The following is a 23,407-nucleotide window of genomic DNA, read 5'->3' as shown; positions in this document are numbered from 1 at the left end:
GCAGCGGCCATCGCCGTGGAAGCGTCTTTCTTCGGTGTTTTACCATTTCTCCGTCTTTCTTCTGAATCCATTAACCTGAAAATAACAAAAACCCCAATTTGGGAAGTTAGGGTTTCCAAAAGAAGAAATCGGAAACAATTTAAGCGAAGCCGATTGAAAATCTAAAACTTACAAAGAGAACAAAAATGGAACTGATCGGCGAAGATGACCGCCGGCAGATCGGAGAAGATGACCGGAAATGAAATTTACAAACAAAAAGAAGAGAAGAACCAGAAGTTACCGGAGATGATCGGCGGCGGGTTTGATAAGATGATCGGAGATGATCGGCGGCTGGTCGGAGAAGAAACTTACAAAAACAACAAAGCGAAGCGATCGAAAATGTTGATGGAAAAAAGTTAGGGTTTTGAGATTTGAGAGATTTTAAGTAGAAGTGGTCGGAGAAGATGATCGGAAGCTGGATTGAACTCCGGTCAACTTTTTATTTTTTATTTTTTGTAATAATAAAAATATTAATTTGACTATTTATATATATATATATATATATATATATTTTCAGTCAACTTTTATGATGACTTGGCACTTTCCGACAGTGATGAGGTTGTTAGATTTTCTGTCCATTTTCTAAATTTCTGTGCCATTTATTTTTAGCTTTTAAATTACGCTAAATAAATACTTATATAATTCTGGGGTGCAAATTATTTTCACTTTTAATTTTGTTTTAAAATTTTCTCTAATATTAACATAAAGTAAGTGTTTTGTGTATACCTATTTATTACTTAATTATGATTAAATTATCTTCTACTAATAGAAATAAGTTTTTCATTAAAATAAATTAGATATATCTATATACTCCATTTGTCCCTAATTACTTGTTTAATTCTTTTTTTTTTTACTTGTCCATTTTGACAAATAAAAACAAGACATTCTTTTTTGACCTATTATATCCTCAATCAATTAATTTTGAAAAAGGTAAAATTTATTGAAAATCTTAAAATTTTAATTCATTCACTTCATAATTAATAAGGATAAAATGGTAAATTCACTATATCAATTATTGTTTTCTTAATATGTATGTCGATTAAAAAATAGACAAGTAATTAGAGACAAAAAGAGTAATAAACTGGAATAAAATGGACAACGCATAGGATAAATAGGGAAATTTGATTATTTTTTAAAGTTGAAGGGAGTTTGAATTTAAAAGCAAAGTTGAAAGGATGAAAACAATTTTCACCCATAATTTTGACCTTGTAGGTGTTTGGTCATAAATTTCAAATGACTTTCAATTTATTTAAATTCATTTATAAAGTCATATTATAAGATTATATTATATATTAATTATCATTTTTAGTCTATCTAAAACAAAATAAAAAAATCTAGATAGAACGCTATTGAAATATTTGGTGAGCGGCTTTATCTTTGTCCTAACTCAACGAATTGTTGGGTTCGAAAGGGGTGATTATGGCGTCATGCGGAAGCTTACAATTTGCAAATCATATGGTTGATAAATCAGATAACAAAAACTTATACTAAAAATCAAAATATTATTATATCAAAACTTATATAAAGAAAAACATTGAAACTTTAGAGAGAATAAATCTCCCATAAACAAGACTCTTAAACGACTATATCGTGGATGTTATTATTATTGTGTTAGAAGAAACAAACATATATTTATAGAGTCCTAAAACCTTTCCTACTAGAAAAGAACTAGTTACTCCAAAACCTTTTCCTAAGAGGAAAGAATAAACCAAATATGAAAGAATATTATATTTTCCTTTCAGGAAAAGTAAAAACATTTATGGTAATGTTTTGTCTTTTCTTTAAGGAAAAATAAATCTTAAATTATGGTAAGAAGATCAGGGCAAAACCCTAACACGAATCGCACCTTGATGTAGACACATGTTAGTTTCGAATGAAGAATTAGAAGTAATCCTTCATTCTCAAGTTTCTATTGTATTTTTTTTTCATCGAATATAATTGTGTTTAATTGTACGTTTTGCCAAAAGAGACGAAAATGCTTTATTTTAAATTTATGAGGATGAAATCGGAAAATAAGTTTGGATTAAAGTATTTTTAAAAAGAAATAATTAATATCCGACTTCAAATTGGATTTGAACTTTTATAACTAAAACACGAATTTTGACATATAACAAACAATTAATCTGCAAAAAGCTATTACATTATTTGGTTGATGATGATCTTATTAGTTTTGATGAATTAATGGAAATAAGTTTTTGTTTTTTTTTAATAATGGGGATAATCACTAGTATAAGGCAATGACTACATGGAATCAATTAATCACATATACCCTTATATTATAAAATTTTTACACAAAACCTTTATAATAGATGTGTAATTAGAGGAAAGTGTATGATAAATGATGTACTATTTCAGCAGTGTATATATCGTCTAAGAGAAAATACATAAAAACACCCTCGAACTTGACAATAAAACTTACTTTTACACTTTAATTTTACGGGTAATTATTTACCCCCTAACCTTATTGCAAGTGAATTTTAAAGACGGCATATATTATATATATATATATATATATATAGCTTCGATTGAAGATTGATCAAATCTAAAATATTATAATCGGAAAAATCATAAGTTAGAGAATAACGACTAATTTATAAATAAAAATTGTAGGTGGATGACTAGGTTTCTTTGTAAGATTTTCATCAAGTGCCAAAATTAGATATACATGGATAAAGAAACTTTTAGAAAGTCAAATAATAATTAATTAATTAGTACTACCAAAATCTTAGTTATTACGTAATTATGCAGAAAATACCATATGGATATACATGGACAAGCAATACTACATCATGAAGTTGATTTTCTTATTATGCATCGTCATTATCATGATAGAATAGTAATGGATTAAATGTCAACTAAAATTTACTTAAAACCCTATTATCATGATAGAGTAGTAATGTATATTATATGTCAACTAAATCTTACTTTACTTAAAACCCTAGCTACTAGTGGAAAGTCTATGTAATCAAGAAAGATAATTGGCTATATATAATATATATGCTCAAAAGGATCTTGTATCATGACTTTGAAAGGTATGGGGGGAATCAAATAAATAAATATATTAAATCCAAAGGCAATTAATCTCCTTGAATTAAATAACAAAGAACTTTTTTTAAAAGTTTTTTAATTTATGAAATAGATTTTTTTGATGAATATTTGTGAGTATAATTCTCTGTTTATCCCTTGATTCTTCTTTCCTAAATATTCTTTCTAATTTGAGGATCGTTAATTAGTAAAGTATTTCTCGAACAATATGATGATAATTAAGGATCTCCTTTCGATATACTTGATCATCAAGAACGTAGGATATATATCATTTTGCTTTCAGAAAAATAATATTCAACATCTTGATCTCTTTGTAGATATCTGAGATTTTATGGAATATTCGAGATTATAACAAGTGTTCTATCTTTTTTGAATAAATTGGATGAATAGAAGAAACCCCTTGCTTAGTAACTCTAATCACCTTATTTAAGATCAGATATTTGTTGATTTAATTCCTCTTCTGGTTTAGAGTATTAGTAGTTTGTTTCATTATATTTGTAGGTATTGTAATGGTTAGAAGTACAAATCATTAATGTTGGTTGTTTTTAAATTATTTTTTTTCAAAAAAATCTTTTAGCTTTTGAATTTATATTAAATCCCAGCCAATCTCAATTTGAAGTGATAATTTTTAGCTAGTTCAGTGGATAAATGATAACATTCCAACTTTCCTAATAGGGATATAGGAAAAAACTTAATATCCTAGTAACTTGCCCAGCCACAAAATAAATATTTATTTTTTATTTCAATTTTTTTAAAAAAAAAAAAATCATTATAATTTATTTTATATATATACACACACCATCATGGGGGATTGTGTCATGTGTGGACCTATATATCTAATATGGTTGACCAAAACTAACACTTTTTTGGTTTGTTGGATAATTTTCTCTTTATAAAATAACAAGAAAACATAGTGGAATTAACCTTGTGGAGTCCAGAAGGAAGAAAAATCCAGTAACCCCCCAAAGGCCACAATTAAATCATTGGTAGGTTGAAGATATAATTATGTAAATAATTTTTTTTTATCAATTTAAATTTTTTAGACGAAATATTATTCAAAATCACATCTAAGATTTTTATTTTATTGTGTTGAACTCATAAGAAAGAATCAAGTCAGCATGCGAGGAGAGAGTGTTGACAACAAACAATTAAATTTAAAAAAAATGTTTTTTAAAATTATTATTTTTCAGATGAGCTCATTATACCATTCAAAATATAGTATTATGAGTTTAAAATATTTTAGTGGTTGAAAATATTATACTAATATGCTTATGGAACAAAGATTCTTTTGATTTGAAAATATTATATATTAGGAGATTGCTGACTCATAAGGTTGAAGAGATTAGGTAGGCATCTATGTAGTTAGAGTTAAATATATAATTATATTTGATTATACCTTTTATAAAATAAATTTAAAATAAGTAGTCATATTTAAATATATTTAAATATAATTTTCAAAGTAAAAAGTATATTAGAGAATATATAAGTCAAATAAAGTGGAAAAAAAAGATTGAATGTAAGAAGTCAAATAAGGTGATGGGGCTTCATGACAATGAAAGCAATAATTATTGGGAAGAAAAAGGGAGGTTTATTTATGAAAAAATAAAAAAGTTTGAGTTTCCAATAAGGAAATTTTGTATTGAATTATCTGTTTTGGTTGTTGTGTTTTGCAATGTTGGGCTAATTTTTATGTTATATTATTCGCGTTTTAGTTATTCTATTTTAATTATGTAGGACAATAATAATATAGATATAATTTTTTTAAAAAGAAATTCAACGAGCAAAATATTTGAATAAACTCGATATGTATATATTCGATCATTTATTTTTACATAAGTTACGTATTTAAATGCTCAATCAAAAATATTTATAGCCATTATGTAATAGTCTCATAGTCTAATGGGTGGATGGGGGAGATGATATTTTATCATTTATTTTATCTAAAAACAAAACGAACGTCAATTCTAAAAGAATAATTAAGCTTTCTGCTAATTAATAATTCGATACAAAAAAACAAATAACAATTGGTTGAAGAAAATTAAAGGAGCTAAAGCTATATAATAAGACTCATTTGACCTTTCAAGGTTATGTAATTCCATTAATGTGCTAGCCAATATAAAGTCCAAGTCTTAGTATTAAGTTAATTATGGCTTGGACACCCCACAATGTATATAATTTTTACATTACTAACATAATTTGGCATGTTATTATATACTACTACTAGTGAAATTGTCCATGCTACGCGCGATATTTATAAATTTATTTAATTGATAAAGAATTGCAAAAAAAATAATAAAAAATAATAAAATATATATATATATATATATATATATATATAGGAATAAAAGTGTCACATAGTTTTCGAGGAAAAATACTTTCATAAGAAAAAAGAAAAAAAAAGAATGTGTAACATACAAGTCTTGTAGCCTGTCCTTTGTTACGTATATTTTGTCCATAAATAATTTAATTATTAAAAATTAATAACTGTTATTTAGTTAACATATTTAGATGTAATTTTGATTTTTACATAATAAAATACACATTTAAATTCAAAAGAATTTAGAGAATTTTAGTCCAAGAGAAGGCAATCTTAAAATCAAAAGTAACAATTAGGGGAAGATTAGAAACGGAAGAAAAGAATTACATGTCATGTTTAAATAAAATCACTAAAAGCTAATATCTTAGAAATCTATACATTAAAAAAGAAAATGAAGCACGAAAATTGATATAACAACTAAATCAAAATTGTATTAATAGAAATAAGATGTAGATTTAGTGATCACAATAATAATTTCTATTTGTAGTCATTTTAAATAAATCATTTAATATTCAAAAGATGTTTATTCATAAAATTATAGATATTCGTCCACACATTAGCTAATTTTGTATTGCAAAATGCCTTTTAAAGAAGGAGATTGGATCAATACATCATGCTCCCACCATAGTCCTTGAAAAATTGTTTGGTTTGCCGACAAAATTATTTTGAAATTATAATTCTACCTAAATTTATATCTCAAATAAATAGACTATAAATTAATTTCAAGTTCGATCCTAGATATTCTACCTTATTCTTGCACAAACGAATAATTTATAACAATTGTCAAATAAAAAAGAAGTGTGAGCTATAAATTCTCCAACTTTCCACTGATAAGAAAGTCTAATCAAGCATAAAACTTCACAGTAAAACTAACTTACACATGCAAAGAAACATATTAAAACTAAAAGACGAGGAGAAAAACAAATCATAGCTAACAATTCATTAATTACAAAGGTAAAGATTAAAAAATAAGAAATCTATATAGATTTTTTTCGTCATGCCTAACTTCGTAAATTTATATATCTAAACAAAAGGTTTAACTAACATGGTACCAAGCATAAGAACTATGTTTGTACCAAAATTATAAAATAAAAAAAAAAGATTTATAAGAACTGCGTTGTGTAAATTTATTGAAAAAGAGAAAAGAACTGTCATAAGAATAACGATTAAACATTTAGGCATGTAAATATCAATATTAAATTTTGTCTATATCCTACTTCAAAAACTACCTTGAAATTACTTGTACTTGAATTGAAACAAAAAAATAACCAAAATCATCACAACCACATGAAATTCATTTTTTCATGTTTCTGAAAAATTCAAAGAGTACAACAATAATCCATAAGAACTATGTTTGTACCAAAATTATAAAAAAAAAAAAAAAGATGCATAAGAACTACGTTGTATAAATTTATTGAAAAGGAGAAAAGAATTGTCATAAGAATAACGATTAAACATTTAGGTATGTAAATATCAATATTAAATTTTGTCTATATCCTACTTCAAAACTACCTTGAAATTACTTGTACTTGAATTGAAACAAAAAATAACCAAAATCATCACAACCACATGAAATTCATTTTTTCATGTTTCTGAAAAATTCAAAGAGTAAAACAATAATCCATTAGTCCTATTTCACTAAAAACAAAAAAAGTGTGGAAGTTTTGGTTGAATTTCTGATCTTTGAAGAGCTTCTTGGTCCCTTCTCCTCTTCTTTTGTTAAACACGGAACAAAATCATTCTTTGTCTAGCAAAATCACTCTTTCTTGATCTGAGATTGACTCGCACAATAAAGATCTAAAAAATTTAGCAATATGAAGAATATTGTTATGAATTTGAGTTTTGAATAGTGACCTTGAGAATTTCTGGACTTTCTGATTTTCAAAATAGATATACACAATTAAATACAACTCAGTCCTAATTAAAAAACTGACAATTAAATATTATTATTATTTAATACAGTAATAAAACGGTTGAATGTGATAATTAAGCAGGTAAATGTTTTAATTGGATTGGGGAGAAGGCCAAAAGACATGTCATAATTGGGTTGTTACAAAGAAGGCAATGTTCTGTTATAACCTATGATGTACCGCTTTAAATTAAGCAATGAATATGTGATAATTGCTTTCAGTTAGATGGTAAGAAATAGTTATTTTATTTGATAGGAAAAATATTTTAAAAAATGTTAAAAAAGGAGAAAATAAAAAAATAGGTTTATTGGCCTTAGAGAGCGCCACATAAGCATGTTTCACATCCAGGTTTATATATATATATATATATATATATATAGATTTCATACATTTAATATAGATAATTAATTGTATTTCTTAAGTAGATTCATCTATAATTATTTTTTAGCTAGCGTTTGGTCATAAATTTCCAAATATTTTTGGCAGATATTATTTGGGTGAAAATTTCACCATGTGTTTGGCCATAGTATTTGAAAAATATATTTCACCTTTTTAAGAAATTTGATTTATACCCATAAGTTTTAAAAACTATCAAAACTAACCATATGTTTGTATTACATGACACATGATTTTGTTACCCTAAGCCGATTGTATCATTTTCATCAACAACCATATCATCACTTTCATATTCACTGAATATTCCATCATTACTTTGATGTTCACGTAAAAAATTATGTAAAACAAAGCAAACAACTACTATAAAGGGTGTTCTTGTAAAAGATAAAAGTTTGGTGTAAAATTTTCATTATTAAAAGTTCCCAAATAATGAGACTTGAGAGTTTTTTCTAGTATTTGAGAATTTGGGTTATTTGCAAAAATATTTGCCAAATAATAATAAATTGTATGGACAAATACTATTTGCCAATTTTTTTCTCAAATATTATTTGGAAATCTATGACCAAACAGGCCCTTAAAATGATGTAAATTGCATTTAAATATCTTTGTATTGATTTAGAAATTGTAGATTTTTATGGTGCAACCTTTAGTGTGATTGTGGCAACCAATCATGTGACTCAACATGGGCTTCTTCCCGTTTTCGCAAGACTTAGCGGGTAACATATGAAATTAAATTTAGATGTCTACGAACAAAATAATAATATAATATTATATAAAAAAAATAGTTATGTAAATAATTTTTACGCATACATAAATCTAGAACTCTTTTAAATTTTATGTAAATATCTTTTAGCAATATATATAATCACAAATCTAGAGATGCATTGATTCATCAAATGAAATAATAGACGGCACCAAAGTATGTCACACGTACACCATCACATAAAAACAAAAACAAACACAAAAAGTTGCATGAATATTCACTTGTTTTTTTTTAATATTCAAATGGCTTAAGGGTATGTTTGGTACGAATGAAAATATTTTTTCTAAAAATAAATATGTTTCTTACCTATTTTTGTGTCTTTGTACATATATATATATAAAATATTACATTCAATGAATTTGTATATAATTTAGATAACTATATATATGGGAGGTGAAGATTGTGCGGGGGTTATAGGGGTATGGGGTGGGGGTGGCAGAGACTGTCGGGTGTGAAGATAAGGTGTATTGGAGGTCTTGAAAGACACAATCAGTACATAATGTCACTTGTGAAACTTGTTCTTCCTACTTGATCATTAGAAAAGTTTGTTTCTTCAGTTGAATTTTATTTTCTAGCAAGAATATTTTCTAAAAGTTTTAATTAATCGAACATGAAAAAATCGTATAACATAATTTCATACCAAACACACCCAAATGGAAAGTAATAAAATAAAACTAAAGTTGAGTTATTCTTTCAAGTGGTATTCTTCACGCCGCATATATATACACTTGTGCTACTTGATATATGACCCTCCTTAATTAAATATAATGAAGTTTAGTATCATAATGGTCTATATAAACCCACACATTGTTTACATTTCATGCAATTAACTACCTTATTAAGAGCTCTTAACAAAAGGTTAATTTTCTCCTAATCCTTTCTTCAAGAAACAATGGCTAGTTCAATTAGGTTTTGGTTATGCTTCATTCTTATCTTGCTTTCATGTCCTCGCTTTGAAAGCCGTCCACTTGAGCCATTTACATCGAAGAGAAAGGAGACTACGATGATGGAAACTGCCCGAGAAATTATACGGGAGAGAATGAGTCATGCAATCAAGTATGACGTGAAACGACTAAGTCCTCGAGGACCTAACCCTAAACATCACTAGGGTGGATTTCTAAACTTTAATCGCAAAAAGAGGCAAAGACGAAAATAAGATTGAATCAAGCATTAATTAATTAAGTACGATGGGTTAAGTCCCAAGAGGACCTAACCCTAAACATCACTAGGGTATCTTATAAGATCTCTAATCCCAAAGGATCGAAACAGACACGAATCTAAGATTATAGAATTCATGACATGAATTCATATATATAAATGCGATTTTATTATAATTTTGTCTTTAGTTTATTTTATATATATAAGAATATATAATTCGAGTCAAAAGGGATAAGGAGGATTGAAATCTAGTAATGTGGCCTCCAGCCATCGTGAATTGAGCATATTGTAATTTTATATATATATATATATATATAATGTCCAAGTTATTGTTATAATGTTAGTTCTTGATGTGATTGAGAAGTAAGTTATTAGTTTCATATCATATAATTCTTTAATTAAAAATTATAACTTTTTCTCGTAAGATTTTGTTCACACACAATCAATGATAATTTGTGTATATGTCTACAAATTAAAGTTACGGATTATGGTACGTAGCAAATGGTTTCATAAACGAGCAAATACACTAAATTGAGCTTCATACCATCAGTACTTCACCATTTTCTTACTTATTTTGTCGAATCATCGATTCTGATACCATATTATTGCACTAAATCAACTAAGAAATACTCTTGTAAAATGTGTTATTATTTTTCTTGTACCAAGTTTGCACATTTTTCTTCAAAAGACCTGATATCGATAAGAGTATTTACCCTTTACAATTAACTTTTATTTTCTCTTCCATGTGTGTTCCCATACACCCAACAATAGTTTCACGTTGATAGATAATGTATATAAACTACTCCTTCCATTTTAAATTAGTTGTTTTTTTGCTTTCCTATATCCAATCTGACTAATTTTTGAAACTTATTGAATTCAATCAACATATATTTTAAATTTTAAATAATGTGTTTAAAAAGTATTACAATTTTTTTTATGTTAATATATATATATATATATATATATATATATATATATATATATTTAAAATATTAGTCAAATTAATAAAAATTAACTCTTAAAAAGTAAAATATAACAACTAATTTGACGCACCAAAAATTTTGGTAATTGCATCATTTTCCCTTTAAGAAAATAACGTTTATTTAGTATTAAAACATGGTGGAATATTGTGGAGTCCAGAAGGAATAAGTCAATCTTTAAAGGACTAAAATTATATGTATCATCATAGATTCTTGAGTCGAGGATATATTGAAAATAATTTTTTATTAAGTCGAGGATATATTGAGATACATTTATTGATCTTTTTTAGATTTTATTTATGAAAATATACTAAATATGTTATTGTTATTATTATATGGGAAAAAGTCCTGATTTACCCATGAACTTTATGATTTGGAGTTGATATATCATCCGTTTAAAAAATGGCTTATATATGTCCCTGTCGTTATAAAAATGGCTCATATATGCCCTTTAACTTAACAGATTAATATTTAATAAATTAAAAATTCATTTTTTTTTAGCTTTAATTTAAGAAAATGCCATGTGGCATTTAAAATACCCCACCTTCCATCATACCCACCCGATCCAATTGGAAACAAAAAAACCCACCCACTCAAATTAACCCAACTCATTTCATTTCGGTTTTTTCAATTTCCACGCTCAAATGAAACAAAAATAAAAAAATTTGTGAGGGTTCCGGTGAGCTCTAAACTAGAGCCAATGGGTCTCAAAATTGTTAACTTACGACGGAAATTAGCATTTTTCACAAACTTCTTTGAAGTAGCTTAGTAGATAGCTTAGATGATGCCCTAGATTTATTTGGAGTCATCTCGAAGATGAAATATTAGTGATAAATGAGAAGCATTTCTGCTGTTCGAATGATTCTTGAAATATGATTTTAGCTCCGACGTGGAATGTCAACGAGTCATTGATGATTCTATCTCATTTTTGAATGTTTCAAACATGTTCATTTCATTACTAAATGATACACAAGTTGATAAATCCATTACATAAGGCCTAATAAGATTCATCAAAAGTTGTCATAAATCATTGCTTGATTCCCCTGTTTCCTATTCCTTCAAATATTCAAGACCTCTTTTTCATCCTTGTTTCTGTCTCACAAATTACCATTGGCTTCAATGGTGGATCTTCTACATTCCCGATCTCAGGATCGTAGAGCTCACCGGATCCTAACAAAATTTTTTATTTTTGTTTCTGTTGAGGTGGAAACGATGAAATGAAATGGGTGAAGTTAATTTGAGTGGTTGAGTTTTTTTTGTTTCCAATTGGGTCGGGTGGGTATGGTGGAAGGTGGGGTATTTTAAATGCCACATGGCATTTTCTTAAATTAAAGCTAAAAAAATGATTTTTTAATTTATTAAATATTATTCTGTTAAGTAAAAGGGCATATATGTGCCATTTCTATAACGACAGGGGTATATATGAGCCATTTTTTTTAAATGGAGGGTATATCAGCTCCAAATCATAAAGTTCAGGGGTAAATCAGGACCTTTTCCCTTATTATATTGTTGTTATCGATAGATTCATATATTAAAAATAGTTTAACTTTAGATTTTCTTCTTCTTCTTCTTTTGTCTTTTTTAATTCTTCATCCCGTCCTTAGGAAAATTAATAATATTCCCACTTTTTCTTTAGCGTAATTTGAATTTTTTACCCATCAATTGATGATGGAGGATGTTCAATCACTTGATCAAGTCTCATCACTTGCTAACTTTAAATTTTTCATTTTAGTTTTAGTTTTAAAAGTAAATTAAGAGTCATACGATATTATGATATAGGAGTATATGCTTAACTTCACAAGTTATTTTTATTGGACGACCATGATACTTTTGAAAAAATCGAAATTATTGATTAATAGAAGAATAATATCACCATGTTTGTTTAATAAGATTCCAAAGTGGATGCTTGACTCATTCGATACTAGAAATAATTACAGAAAATTCTTTGATACTTTTGAAATTTTATTTCACAATATATTTCACTATAAAGATAATTGGTGATCACTTCTTATTCTATTGGATCACAAAATTCCGCTTTTCTATGAAAAGACATCTATCAATAATTTCATTTTGTGTATGAATTATTTCCTCAATATGTGTGTCAATAAAAAAAATATGCATTAGTAGAAGAAGATGTTTTTTGGAAGGAAAAATATTATTTATTCCTTACTAATTTACATAGAATTTTACTTGTTTTATACTACTCGAATAAAAAAAATAAGTTAACAATACTTTAAACTAGAGAAATTATCTTTTGCTAAGCCCATAAAAAGACACTTTAATTTTTATGGTTACAATATTCATTTGCATATGAACTAGTAATATTCTATTTCAATTAATTATACTTTCTTAGAAAAGAATTAAGTATATACTAGTTAGAAGTTAATGCTGGATAATATATTAGGTTAATAAGGAAGGGGCACCACGAGAATGAAAGCAATAATTAATGGGAAGAAAAGGTTGGTTTCTTTATAGAAAAAATAATTAACTTATCGGCTTATTAATTATGGATCGATTATCGAATTAATCGTTAAAATTTAACATATTAAAAAAAAACATTGAAGAAGATCACTTAGAAACAAAATGACAATTAGGGAATGCTCAAACCTTACACACCGCCTAGGTTTTAATCCATGTAAAGTAACATTTTTTTTCTTAATTTACTATCTAAAATTTGGACACTCTTCATGAAATTTCTGTCTACGCCACTGTTGATAAACCAAATGAATTATGCATATGAGTTGAAAAACACTAGCACATTGTAGAATGACCGAGAGTTTGATACAACAAGAAATAAAAGTATGAAATTAAACATTAAGTCAAACTTTATATAATGAATGGTATAAATTTAAATTATTAATTTACTACGGGTTATCGGTTAACCTGTTAAGAAAAAACCTCAAACCGTTAAGAACCAATAACTCGATAATAAAAAACCAAATCATTGCCGAAACCAATAAAAAAATAACTCATTATCAATAAATCAATAACTTTTTTCGATTCAAATTATCGATTTCATTTCGATTTTGAACCGCCCTAATCCACAAGATCCAACTTTAGACATTTTCAAATATGGTCATAATATTTATTTTAAAGATAACTTTAACTTTAGACATTTTCAAATAAGGTCATAATATTTATTTTAAAGATAATTTTTATATAAAAGTTAGATGAATAACCTTTTGTCCAAAATTAACAATTTATTCTTCAAATTTCAACCACAAAATAGGTGGATTTATGGGTGGGGGGTGGGGGTGGAGTGGGGAAGGGATTTCATGACTCAGGACCCTTTAGTAGACCTATGTTGGCATTACTCATTTCAATCCAATCAATTTTTGGATTAGTTGGCTTATGATTCATTCATTGTTTTTACATGTTCTTTACAATCCATAATTTGATGACTCATTTTATTTTGTATATATAATTTGGTATCGATTGCGTCATATATTTTTTTATTTAATAATTTTATTTTATATCCTATATTTTTATAAGAATTTTACTTAGTATTCTATTTTTCTTATAGATTTATCATTCCAATCACTGATATTTGACAATGTGTATATAGTCTATCTGAATATTATATTTATTGAAATTAAATAATAAAGTACAATAAAAACACATAGTATAATATAATATAATATAATATAATATAATATGGTACATTATAAAATAATAGGTACGTGAGAGGAGCTAAAAGCAAAGGACATTCTTTTAAATTAAACGTAGGTACGATTATTTGGTGAAATCGAGATATAATACCTCTTTTCATGACCTAGTCATAATATCATAGCCATTATGGGTGGGGAGAATACTTTATCATTTATATTATTTTTAAAATAAAATAAAATATGTCAGTGTGAGCTCGTTCATATTACCAAATTTCAAGCTCAGATAAATAAAGGAGGATTCTCGAGGGTTAATCATAAACAAATATTCTACTCCATAAATCATTTTTTATCGCTTTCAGCACATGCATCAAATCAAATAGTGAAGTTTGACCATCTTAAGCAGCTTTAAGGTAAATATAACATTCAAACTCATAAGAAGGAATAAGCTCTTGTCGCCAATTACATCGATCGTAATAGCCTATTGCTATACAAGCACTTGTGCTCTAGGTTGGTTAATCCTATGAACATGAAGAAGGAAGTTTGCACCAACACGCCCATTAGCGAAACAAAAGGTAAGAAACTTCTTTCACTAGCATATCAAAAATATGCTTGAAAGAGAATTTCATAAGGATAAAGTGTGTATAGCTTATTTTTTCCAAATCTAATTATGAAATTACACAAAATTTATTGTGCTATATTAAAAGAAAATAAAAACAATAAAGTGTCAATCCTAAAGGAATCTAGGCTTAGCTAAGCTTTAATTCAACAAATTAAATAAATAATTGGTGATGAAAAGGAGCTAAGATAGGAACAGTGACCTTTCAGAACCTCAATGGGGAAAGTGAGGGTTGGGGCTATATTATGTATAGTGGCTAAGCCACGTACCATAAAAAAAAATTCACTTCAACATCTTTCATCGAAAAATTATACATTTAAATCATAAGTTTCACTCACATATATTAATTTAAGCTCTGCTAGCTCGAATATAATAAGTCAGATTTATAACTTTGTCTTCTTCTTCGTTGAAGGTTAGACGTAGTTTTTATGATTTTTGAGAGAAGTGGAAGGTGTTAGGAGAATGAAGCGTCACTACGTCTATAAAACAAAATAATGTATTTAGTTTTTAAAATTGTCTTGTAAGAATTTTTGTTTGTGGCATTGCTTAGGTATATATATTATCCTTTGGCAATGAAGTATGATTATATCATCACAAATCTTGAGATGCATTGGTTCACGGTGTGATAATGACCATCAACTAAAAACAAAAAAACAAAAAACCAAAAAAGAGGTGCATCAAGAAATATATATATATCCACTAATTTACAATTTAATATTTAAATACAAAAATATAGTATGAAATTAGTGATATTAATAAATATCAAATTTTGTATAGAATATATTGTAATCCTTATCAAATTTGGAGAGTAGTTTTCTAAAATTAGTTGACTTAACTATGGTTATGATATTTGTTAATATAATATAATCTTAACCTTTAAACTTTAAATATGACACGTGTCTCTAATCTAGACGTACACTTAACGAAATGGAGGGAAGGGGTAATGGAGAGGAGCCGGATCCAAAAACAACATATTAATCTACGTGATATCTATATCATACTATCTACTCCACCTGTTTCAAAATACTTGTCATATTTTATTTTTTGATAGTTAAATGAAATGAACTTCGACAACCAACATTTTAAGATATATATATTTTTTATCATATTGATATTAGAAAATTTGTAATTTATAGTACTCTTTTTCGTATAATTTTTTAATATTTAAATATAAATTAATCTAATTTTAAAAAATAGATAAATAATTGACTCTGATAATAAAAACGTGACAAGTAAAATGGAACAGATCGAGGTAGTGGTTGAAGTGTACTGATGACCTAATTAAGTGGCATTTTTCATCTTCGCCGCATACTTATGTTAATTCATGCCCCTCCTTAATTAAATATAATTAATGAAGTTAATTAGGATCATAATGGCCTATATAAACCCCAAACATCCCAATAGAGACCTATAACACACTAATTCATGCCAATTACCTACAAGGTTATCTTGCAAATTAAAACAACTCCATCTTCAAGAATGGCTAATTTTAGGTTTTTGTTATGCTTGATTCTTATTATCTTGCTTTCATGTCCTCCCTCCGAAAGTCGTCCGCTCGGGAAATCTTCGCAGAGGAGAGGGGAGACGATAACGATGATGGAGACCGCCCGAGAAATTATTAAGGAAAGATTAAGACATGCAATCAAGTATAATGTGAAACGGTTAAGTCCCGGAGGACCTGACCCTAAACATCATTAGGGTACGTAGTTTTGTAATTTTCAAAGAAAGGAGGGACAAAAGCAGATATGAGGCTAAAGAGTCTATGAGCTCTCTGTTCCATTTTACTTGACACGTTTTTTTCAATGTGTTCTAGATCAGAAGAGTGACGAGTTTATGTATTTGGTACCTAGCTATAATTAACCTTAAACTTTTCATTTGCTCTTTAATGTCACACTTTTACCGTCATTGAAATATGTCATGACATGTATAAGATCATAAGTTTTACGTATACTTAGTATACGTGCCAAAGTTCTCTCTTCCTTTCTTAAACTCTCCATCCAATAAACATTGTCATATAAAGTATGATAATGTCCTAAGTGCAACGGTTCCGTAGCAAAAATTTTAATGTTAAATTCACTAAATATACGTAAATTTTGAATTCGCTTCTGAACGGAACTGATGCTACGCACCTATATATGGCCCTCGTAATGCTTTGTAATTTTAAATTTTAAATGAACAAGTTGTTGTACGATCCCTTCCCTTAAATATAATTCGTATATATAGTGATTGTGATAGTTTTTTTTTTTAGTTTTTTTTATGTGATTGAGTTGTAACCTTTTGCTTTATGGATTAATATTCTTAAAGTACAAAAAGAGAAGTATATTCCTATTTTTATAAATATTGACGCAAGTGTCCTTTCAATATATATATATAGAGAGAGATTCCATTATGTTTTTTTTTTTTTAAAGAGTTTAAAGTATGTTGAAGGATAATACACAAGGAATATAGTGGATAAGCTAAGTACATATTTATCTGAACCCAATAAATTTAATTTAATATTCTATATACATATTAAAAAATTTACTAAATATATAAATACTACAAATAAGAAATTTCAAACTCAATAAATTAGATGCGAGATGTTATAAAATACTGAATTCAAACTTATAATGTTAAAATTTCAAATTCGCCCATTACCTAATTTATAAAACATCGTCTAGCAAAGACAAAATCATCAATTAATGGAATATGAGAGAGAAAATTTATATATATAATATAAAATGAATTTCATAGTACAAATACATAGAAAGTTTGATTAAAGTTATTAGATTTTATCGAATTTCAAATCATAAATTTGTGTTGACATTATTTCACAATGTAACTTTGTTAACGACAAGAGAAAATATGAGATACGTGCTAACTGCAAAGTGTAAATGAACCAAATATCAAAATTCAACAATTTTGAAATAGTGACGGAATCAGAATTTCATAAATATTTTTTTTTTTATAAAGGAATGTTAGTTGACATCCCTTAAGTACATGTGGCCTCGCCATTGCTTCGAATAGTAAAGGAGCATATTCGAATCTTTTTTTGTTACACTCTTCATTCTAATGTATATGGCATCATTTATATATATATATATATATATACTCCCTCCGTTTCACAAAGAATGACCGGGTTTGACTTGGCACGGAGTTTAAGTAAATAAAGAAGACTTTTGAATCTTGTGGTCCTAAATTAAAGTTATGTCAAATGTACAAAATTGCCCTTAATCTTATGGTCTTAAACATGTCACGTGGAAAGCAAAAAGTAAAATGTTACCAAAAAAGGAAAGAGGTCATTCTTTTTTAAACTGACTAAAAAGGAAAGGAGGTCATTCTTTGTGAAACGGAGGAAGTATATAACTTGACAAAAAGTTTAAAAAATAAAATATTTAAATTTTGTAATTTAAAACAAACTTTAGTCTTTTGTGTGACTATAAATTATTTTATTAAGAATAAATAAAAATAATAATTAAAATTAAATTATTTTTAATTATAAAAAAGTGATATTCATTTTCGAATAGATTAAAAAATTGTGTCACATAATGTGATCTTCAATTTTAATTTTTGCTCCTTTTTTCCCTTTGTGTTTGTTGTGGTGCTTTGCATGCATGCAACAAAAAGGGACCCACATTTGTTTGTCTTGTCGAACGATTTATTATAGATCAGTTTTTATTTGTATGTCTCTTGTTTTTTTAAAAAAACTCACACATTTTAGTCAATATTGTTGAAAATGATCATCAATTTTCTTTAGATTTGCATTTAAAGTTTAAATCTTAATTAAAATATTCTTATTTTTCTTAAAAAAATATTATCTTTCTTGATTATATTTTTCTTTCCCATTTCTACAAATCATTCACATTTAAGTTACAAAATCTTTTTTTGTAATTAACGGGGAGTATTCATTGTGCCCATATATTTGCCAAACTTTGACTCTAAAACATGCAAGATTTCATGTAATCAATTCATTAAAATATATTTTCCCTAGATTTTCTATTAATATATATAGTCCGAGCTTTTTATAATTCATTATTTATAATAACATTTTATTGGAAACAACTTTTAATTTATATTATATTCTTTATAACAATATTTAATTACTATATATAGAATTAAAAGATTATTCAGGAAAATGATGCTATTATAAAACAATCACTATAACGATCAAATTTCCTTTAGAATCAATTTTTAATCATATGTTATTATATTACTATATTTTCTATAATAACATTCCGTTATATAAAATAAAAAATATCTAGACAAACGAAATTTTTGGTGAGTGATTTTTTTTATAATTCATTATTTATAATAACATTTTATTGGAATCGATTTTTAATTTTATATTATATTCTTTATAACAATATTTTACTATACATAGAATTAAAAAATTATTCAGGCATTTGATGCTTTTATAAAACAGTCACTATAACGATCAAATTTCCTTTAGAATCAACTTTTAATCATATGTTATTATATGACTATGTTTTCTATAATAACAATTCGTTATATTAAATAAAAAATATCTAGACAAACGAAATTCTTGGTGAGAGATTTTACGAGGAATGTTCAGTGTTCCCTTATAAATAGCCAATCTTGACTTCATGACTTGCAAGATTTCATGTAATCAATTGATTGAAATTCAAAAAAATAAAAAATCCCCTAAACCTTAGATTTTCTATAATTCCTCTTAAATTTTCCAATATTTGGGGATTTTCCAAAAAAAATAAATAGTATTTTCTGTATCTTAATAGAATCATAGTCTTAGTGGTAGATATATTTTGTTTATATATATATGGTCTTTTAACACTTTTTTATAATAGTCATTTCTTGCAACAATTTTTTACTATAATAGTAAAATTCTTTTTTGAATCAATTTTTAATATATATTCTCTATAAAAATATTTCGCTATAGCAATTAAAAAGTTTCTCGACAAATTAACTGCTTGTTACAGAAAGATCATTACTTTCCCTTGCCATCAACTTTTAAATCTCATGTAATTATATATTTTCTAGGGATAAGAGTCTGAAAAATATCTCAATTTTGGTCAGATTTGTTGTTGCGATACTAAATTTTCATGAGGACCTAGTACCTCCCTAGACTATTTAATATTGTATTTTAAACATATATATTTGCCCATGTCGACATAAAAAATATGCAAAATTATAAATAGTAATGTGTCCACGTGGACACATACATACCTTTAAAATACACTATTAAATAGTTCAGGGGGTAAAAAATACGGTATTAAATAGTCTAGGAAGGTAATAGGTCCTGGTGAAAGTTTAGTATCGCAACAGCAAATCCGACCAAAGTTGGAGTATTTTTCAGACCCTTATCCCTATTTTCTATAATAGTATTTTATTATAACAATCAAAAAATATTCTCATATAATTAAATACCCAATCTTGACTTGCTTGATTTCATGTAAACAATTGATTGAAATTCAATTATTATTATTTTCCCCTAAAACCATAGATTTTCTCTAATTCCTCTTAAATTTTCCATTTGGAGTTTTACCAAAAAATATTCTCATATAAGAATGATAGTCTATGTGCTGGATGGATTTTCTTTCCATATATAGATACCCTTTTGGCTGTTACGTAAAATAATCATACTCCCTATGTTTTAATTTATTTTGACACAGATAAATAAGATTTTTGAATCTTATAATTTTAAATTAAAAATACTTAAAATATACTAAATGTCTTTTAATATTATTGTCTTACACATATTACTTGAAAAATTATAATTAAAGAATTACCAAAAACTGGAAAGATACATAGAATATACTAAATGTCTTTTAATAGTGTTGTCTTACACATACTAAAAAGGAAATAACACAAACAAATTAAAAAGAAGTATTATAAATTCTCATCATTCTGAAAAAGATGAATCTTTAAATATCCAATCTTGACTTCATGACCTGCTAGATTTGATATAATCAATTGATTGAAATTCAATTCCCCCCCCCCCCCCCCCCCCCCCTAAAACCTTAAATTTTCCATTTGGGGTTTTACCAAAAAAAAAAAAACTCAGATTTTTCTGTATCTTTGTAAAAATCATAATATTTTGTGATGGATGGATTTTCTTTCCATATATAGCTACCCTTTTAGCTTTAATATAAATTTTGCTCAACATTTGATGTTCAAGAACAAAAAATGGCTAATATTAGAGCATCAAAAAAGATGAATGAGAAAAAAAAAATCCCACAAAGAGGACTTGGTGTTGCTCAACTTGAGAGGATTAGATTAGAGGAGCAACATAAAAAAGATTCAATTTTTCAAACAATTCAATGCCCCAAATCTATACCAACATCATCAAGAATTGATTTTTCTTCAAAAGATTGTGTCTTTACACCAAATCAATCAACCCCTTTTCTTGAAAATTGCTCTAACTTGTGGAGTGGTGATCAGTATAGTCAAAAAGTTGATCATCATGGTGTAGTTTTTGGGCATAATTTGAACTTTCCTACTGTCCTGCAACAAAGATGTCAACAGTATCAGAAAACTTCTACTTCTACATCAATTGTAAGTCAGCTTCGTTGAGTTTTTAAGTATTCCTCCGTATTTAACCAGAAGGGAGCCTTGGCGTAACATAAGTTTATTTGTCATGTGACCTGGAGGTCACATGTTCGAGATGTGAAAACAATCTCTTGCAGAAATGCAGGGTAAGATTGTGTATAATAGACTCTTATATGTGACCTGGAGGTCATAAATTCAAAATGTGGAAACAATCTCTTGCAGAAATGCAGGGTAAAATTATGTATAATAGACCCTTGTATGTGACCTGGAGGTCACAGATTCGAGATGTGGAAACAATCTCTTGCAGAAATGCAAGATAAGATTGTGTATAATAGACCCTTGTATGTGACCTGGAGGTCACAAATTCGAGATGTGGAAACAATCTCTTGCAGAAATACAAGGTAAGATTGTGTATAATAGACCCTTGTGTTCTGGTCCTTTTAAGGACCTGCATATAGCGAAAACTTAGTGCACCGGACACCCCTTCATATATACTTAACGAGGGGTCTCGGGTTAGATTCGTGGCTGCTTGTGTTTGAATTGCTGAGGAAAATTGCTTTTTTTGTGGAAATTGTAGGTGAATATCTCATCAGGGATTTCATCATCATCATCATCTGCACAAAGTTTTCAGATGGAACCCCCTTCAAACCAAAGTTATTATGGCTGTAAATGTTTACCTCATTTGCCTGAAGAAGTTGAGGTACTTCTATTAGTTTGCTTGATAAAAATGAATAAATCCCCTCAGTTGCCATAAACTAATACTCCCTCCGTCTCAATTTATTTGTCTTGCGTACTATTTGTATGCTTGATCCCCTAGTTCCAAGATAATGGCCATAAAGAGTATCTTATGTAGCTAGAATAACAAAACAAAAAAAACAGTATTATGTGTATGCTCATAAATTCGATGTCTATTTTTCTGAATAGCTATATTTTGGTTTGTTGGTGATGTAATATAGATGGCGAGCGTGAAGAGGCCCTATCCGTTCTCTCCAGAATACCCGCCTGTCCCTTCGTTTCAATGCAAAAAGTGTTGTGTTTCCCCTGTATCCAGATCACGTGAATCCGCCTCCAGCAGCAACGAGTGCTCAATCAATGTAGAAGAGGGAAATGTGTTTAAAAGGTTCTATATCTTACCTGAAAATCGATTAATCTTAATACTCGTGAGCCTGATAATTAGTCATTTGGATTTTTTACAGAGAAGTTGTGTCAAAGTCGAGAGCTTTGTCAGAGTCCGAACCATCGATTTCACTAAGAGAAACTAAAGCTCTGAATGGAGATTTTCTCAGATTAGCTCCTCCAGCAGCAGCTTTGCCACATTTAGGAGCAGTAAATCGGTGCTCTTTAACTGATTCAGCCCCACAATGCCTTCAGCTATTCGACTATGCTCCCTCTCGGGTGAGACTAAAAGGACTTAAGCATTTATATTCTTGTTCATATACTCTGCTTTTTGAACTCGGTTTCACTACCTTCCGAACGTGTTTAATCTACAGGTTGCTGCTGCAGAGCATACCCCACCTTCAGGACTAAGCATATCAGTTCAACAACCCATCCTCGGATTCTTCCCATCTGCAAAGACGCAGATAGGTCAAGAAGGAACTCGTGGAAGTGACTTTCATACTGAAGTAGGAGGAAATGTTGATTTGGAACTGAAGCTATAGAAGTTAGTCCATGCCATATTTTTGTGATGTCCTGGTGCGTAAGGCTTGCGTTAGAGGTGTGTCTGTGGGGCTTTAATTCTTTTACATGATAGAGAGCGTTGCTTCGAGTGATTGTCCTGCCATTTATAGGGGTAGTTTGTAGATAATTTTATATACTTGTTGGTGCATGAAAACATTGTCAAATGTGAATCACAGAAGAGAGGTTTTCATCTAGCCTCGAGGCTCCGCTTTTTAGTTGAGTTTTTACATTTTTTCAGTTGTAATAATCAACTATTTTTGACAAAATATGGAGATTTGGGTTCTTCTTGATCTTGTTAGGTTCATGTACTGAGGCTGTGTTGCAAATTTTGGACCTAAATGTTTGTCGTGAATTGTGTGATCATCTCATCTAAAAGTAAAAGTCGTTAGAGAAA

General features: G+C 28.1%; 1 protein-coding gene across 1 annotated transcript; it reads left to right on the top strand.

The window, feature by feature from the left end:
• The first annotated feature begins 204 nt into the window (after positions 1–204).
• Positions 205–22,994, top strand: LOC125817719 (uncharacterized). Its single transcript, XM_049497267.1, has 6 exons — positions 205–333; positions 21,229–21,342; positions 21,914–22,036; positions 22,293–22,456; positions 22,533–22,731; positions 22,827–22,994. Exons 1-6 carry the CDS (start codon positions 205–207, stop codon positions 22,992–22,994), a joined length of 897 nt encoding a protein of 298 aa, XP_049353224.1.
• Positions 22,995–23,407: the final 413 nt, after the last annotated feature.

This window comes from Solanum verrucosum, unplaced genomic scaffold (genome assembly GCF_900185275.1).
Source record: "Solanum verrucosum unplaced genomic scaffold, falcon-dt-bn FXZP01000280.1, whole genome shotgun sequence".
NCBI classification, from domain to species: domain Eukaryota; kingdom Viridiplantae; phylum Streptophyta; class Magnoliopsida; order Solanales; family Solanaceae; genus Solanum; species Solanum verrucosum.
Note: the sequence above shows the minus strand (reverse complement) of the source record. Positions and strands in the feature narration are given on the sequence as shown.

What these genes read in the sequence shown, in the direction of transcription:
- LOC125817719 (XM_049497267.1), top strand. Translation starts at nt 205, where the DNA reads ATGACCGCCGGCAGATCGGAGAAGATGACCGGAAATGAAATTTACAAA. An exon ending in GAGGGAAATGTGTTTAAAAG is followed by an intron (nt 22,457 to 22,532) that starts GTTCTATATCTT and finishes GATTTTTTACAG; the next exon opens with AGAAGTTGTGTCAAAGTCGA. An exon ending in TCGACTATGCTCCCTCTCGG is followed by an intron (nt 22,732 to 22,826) that starts GTGAGACTAAAA and finishes TTTAATCTACAG; the next exon opens with GTTGCTGCTGCAGAGCATAC.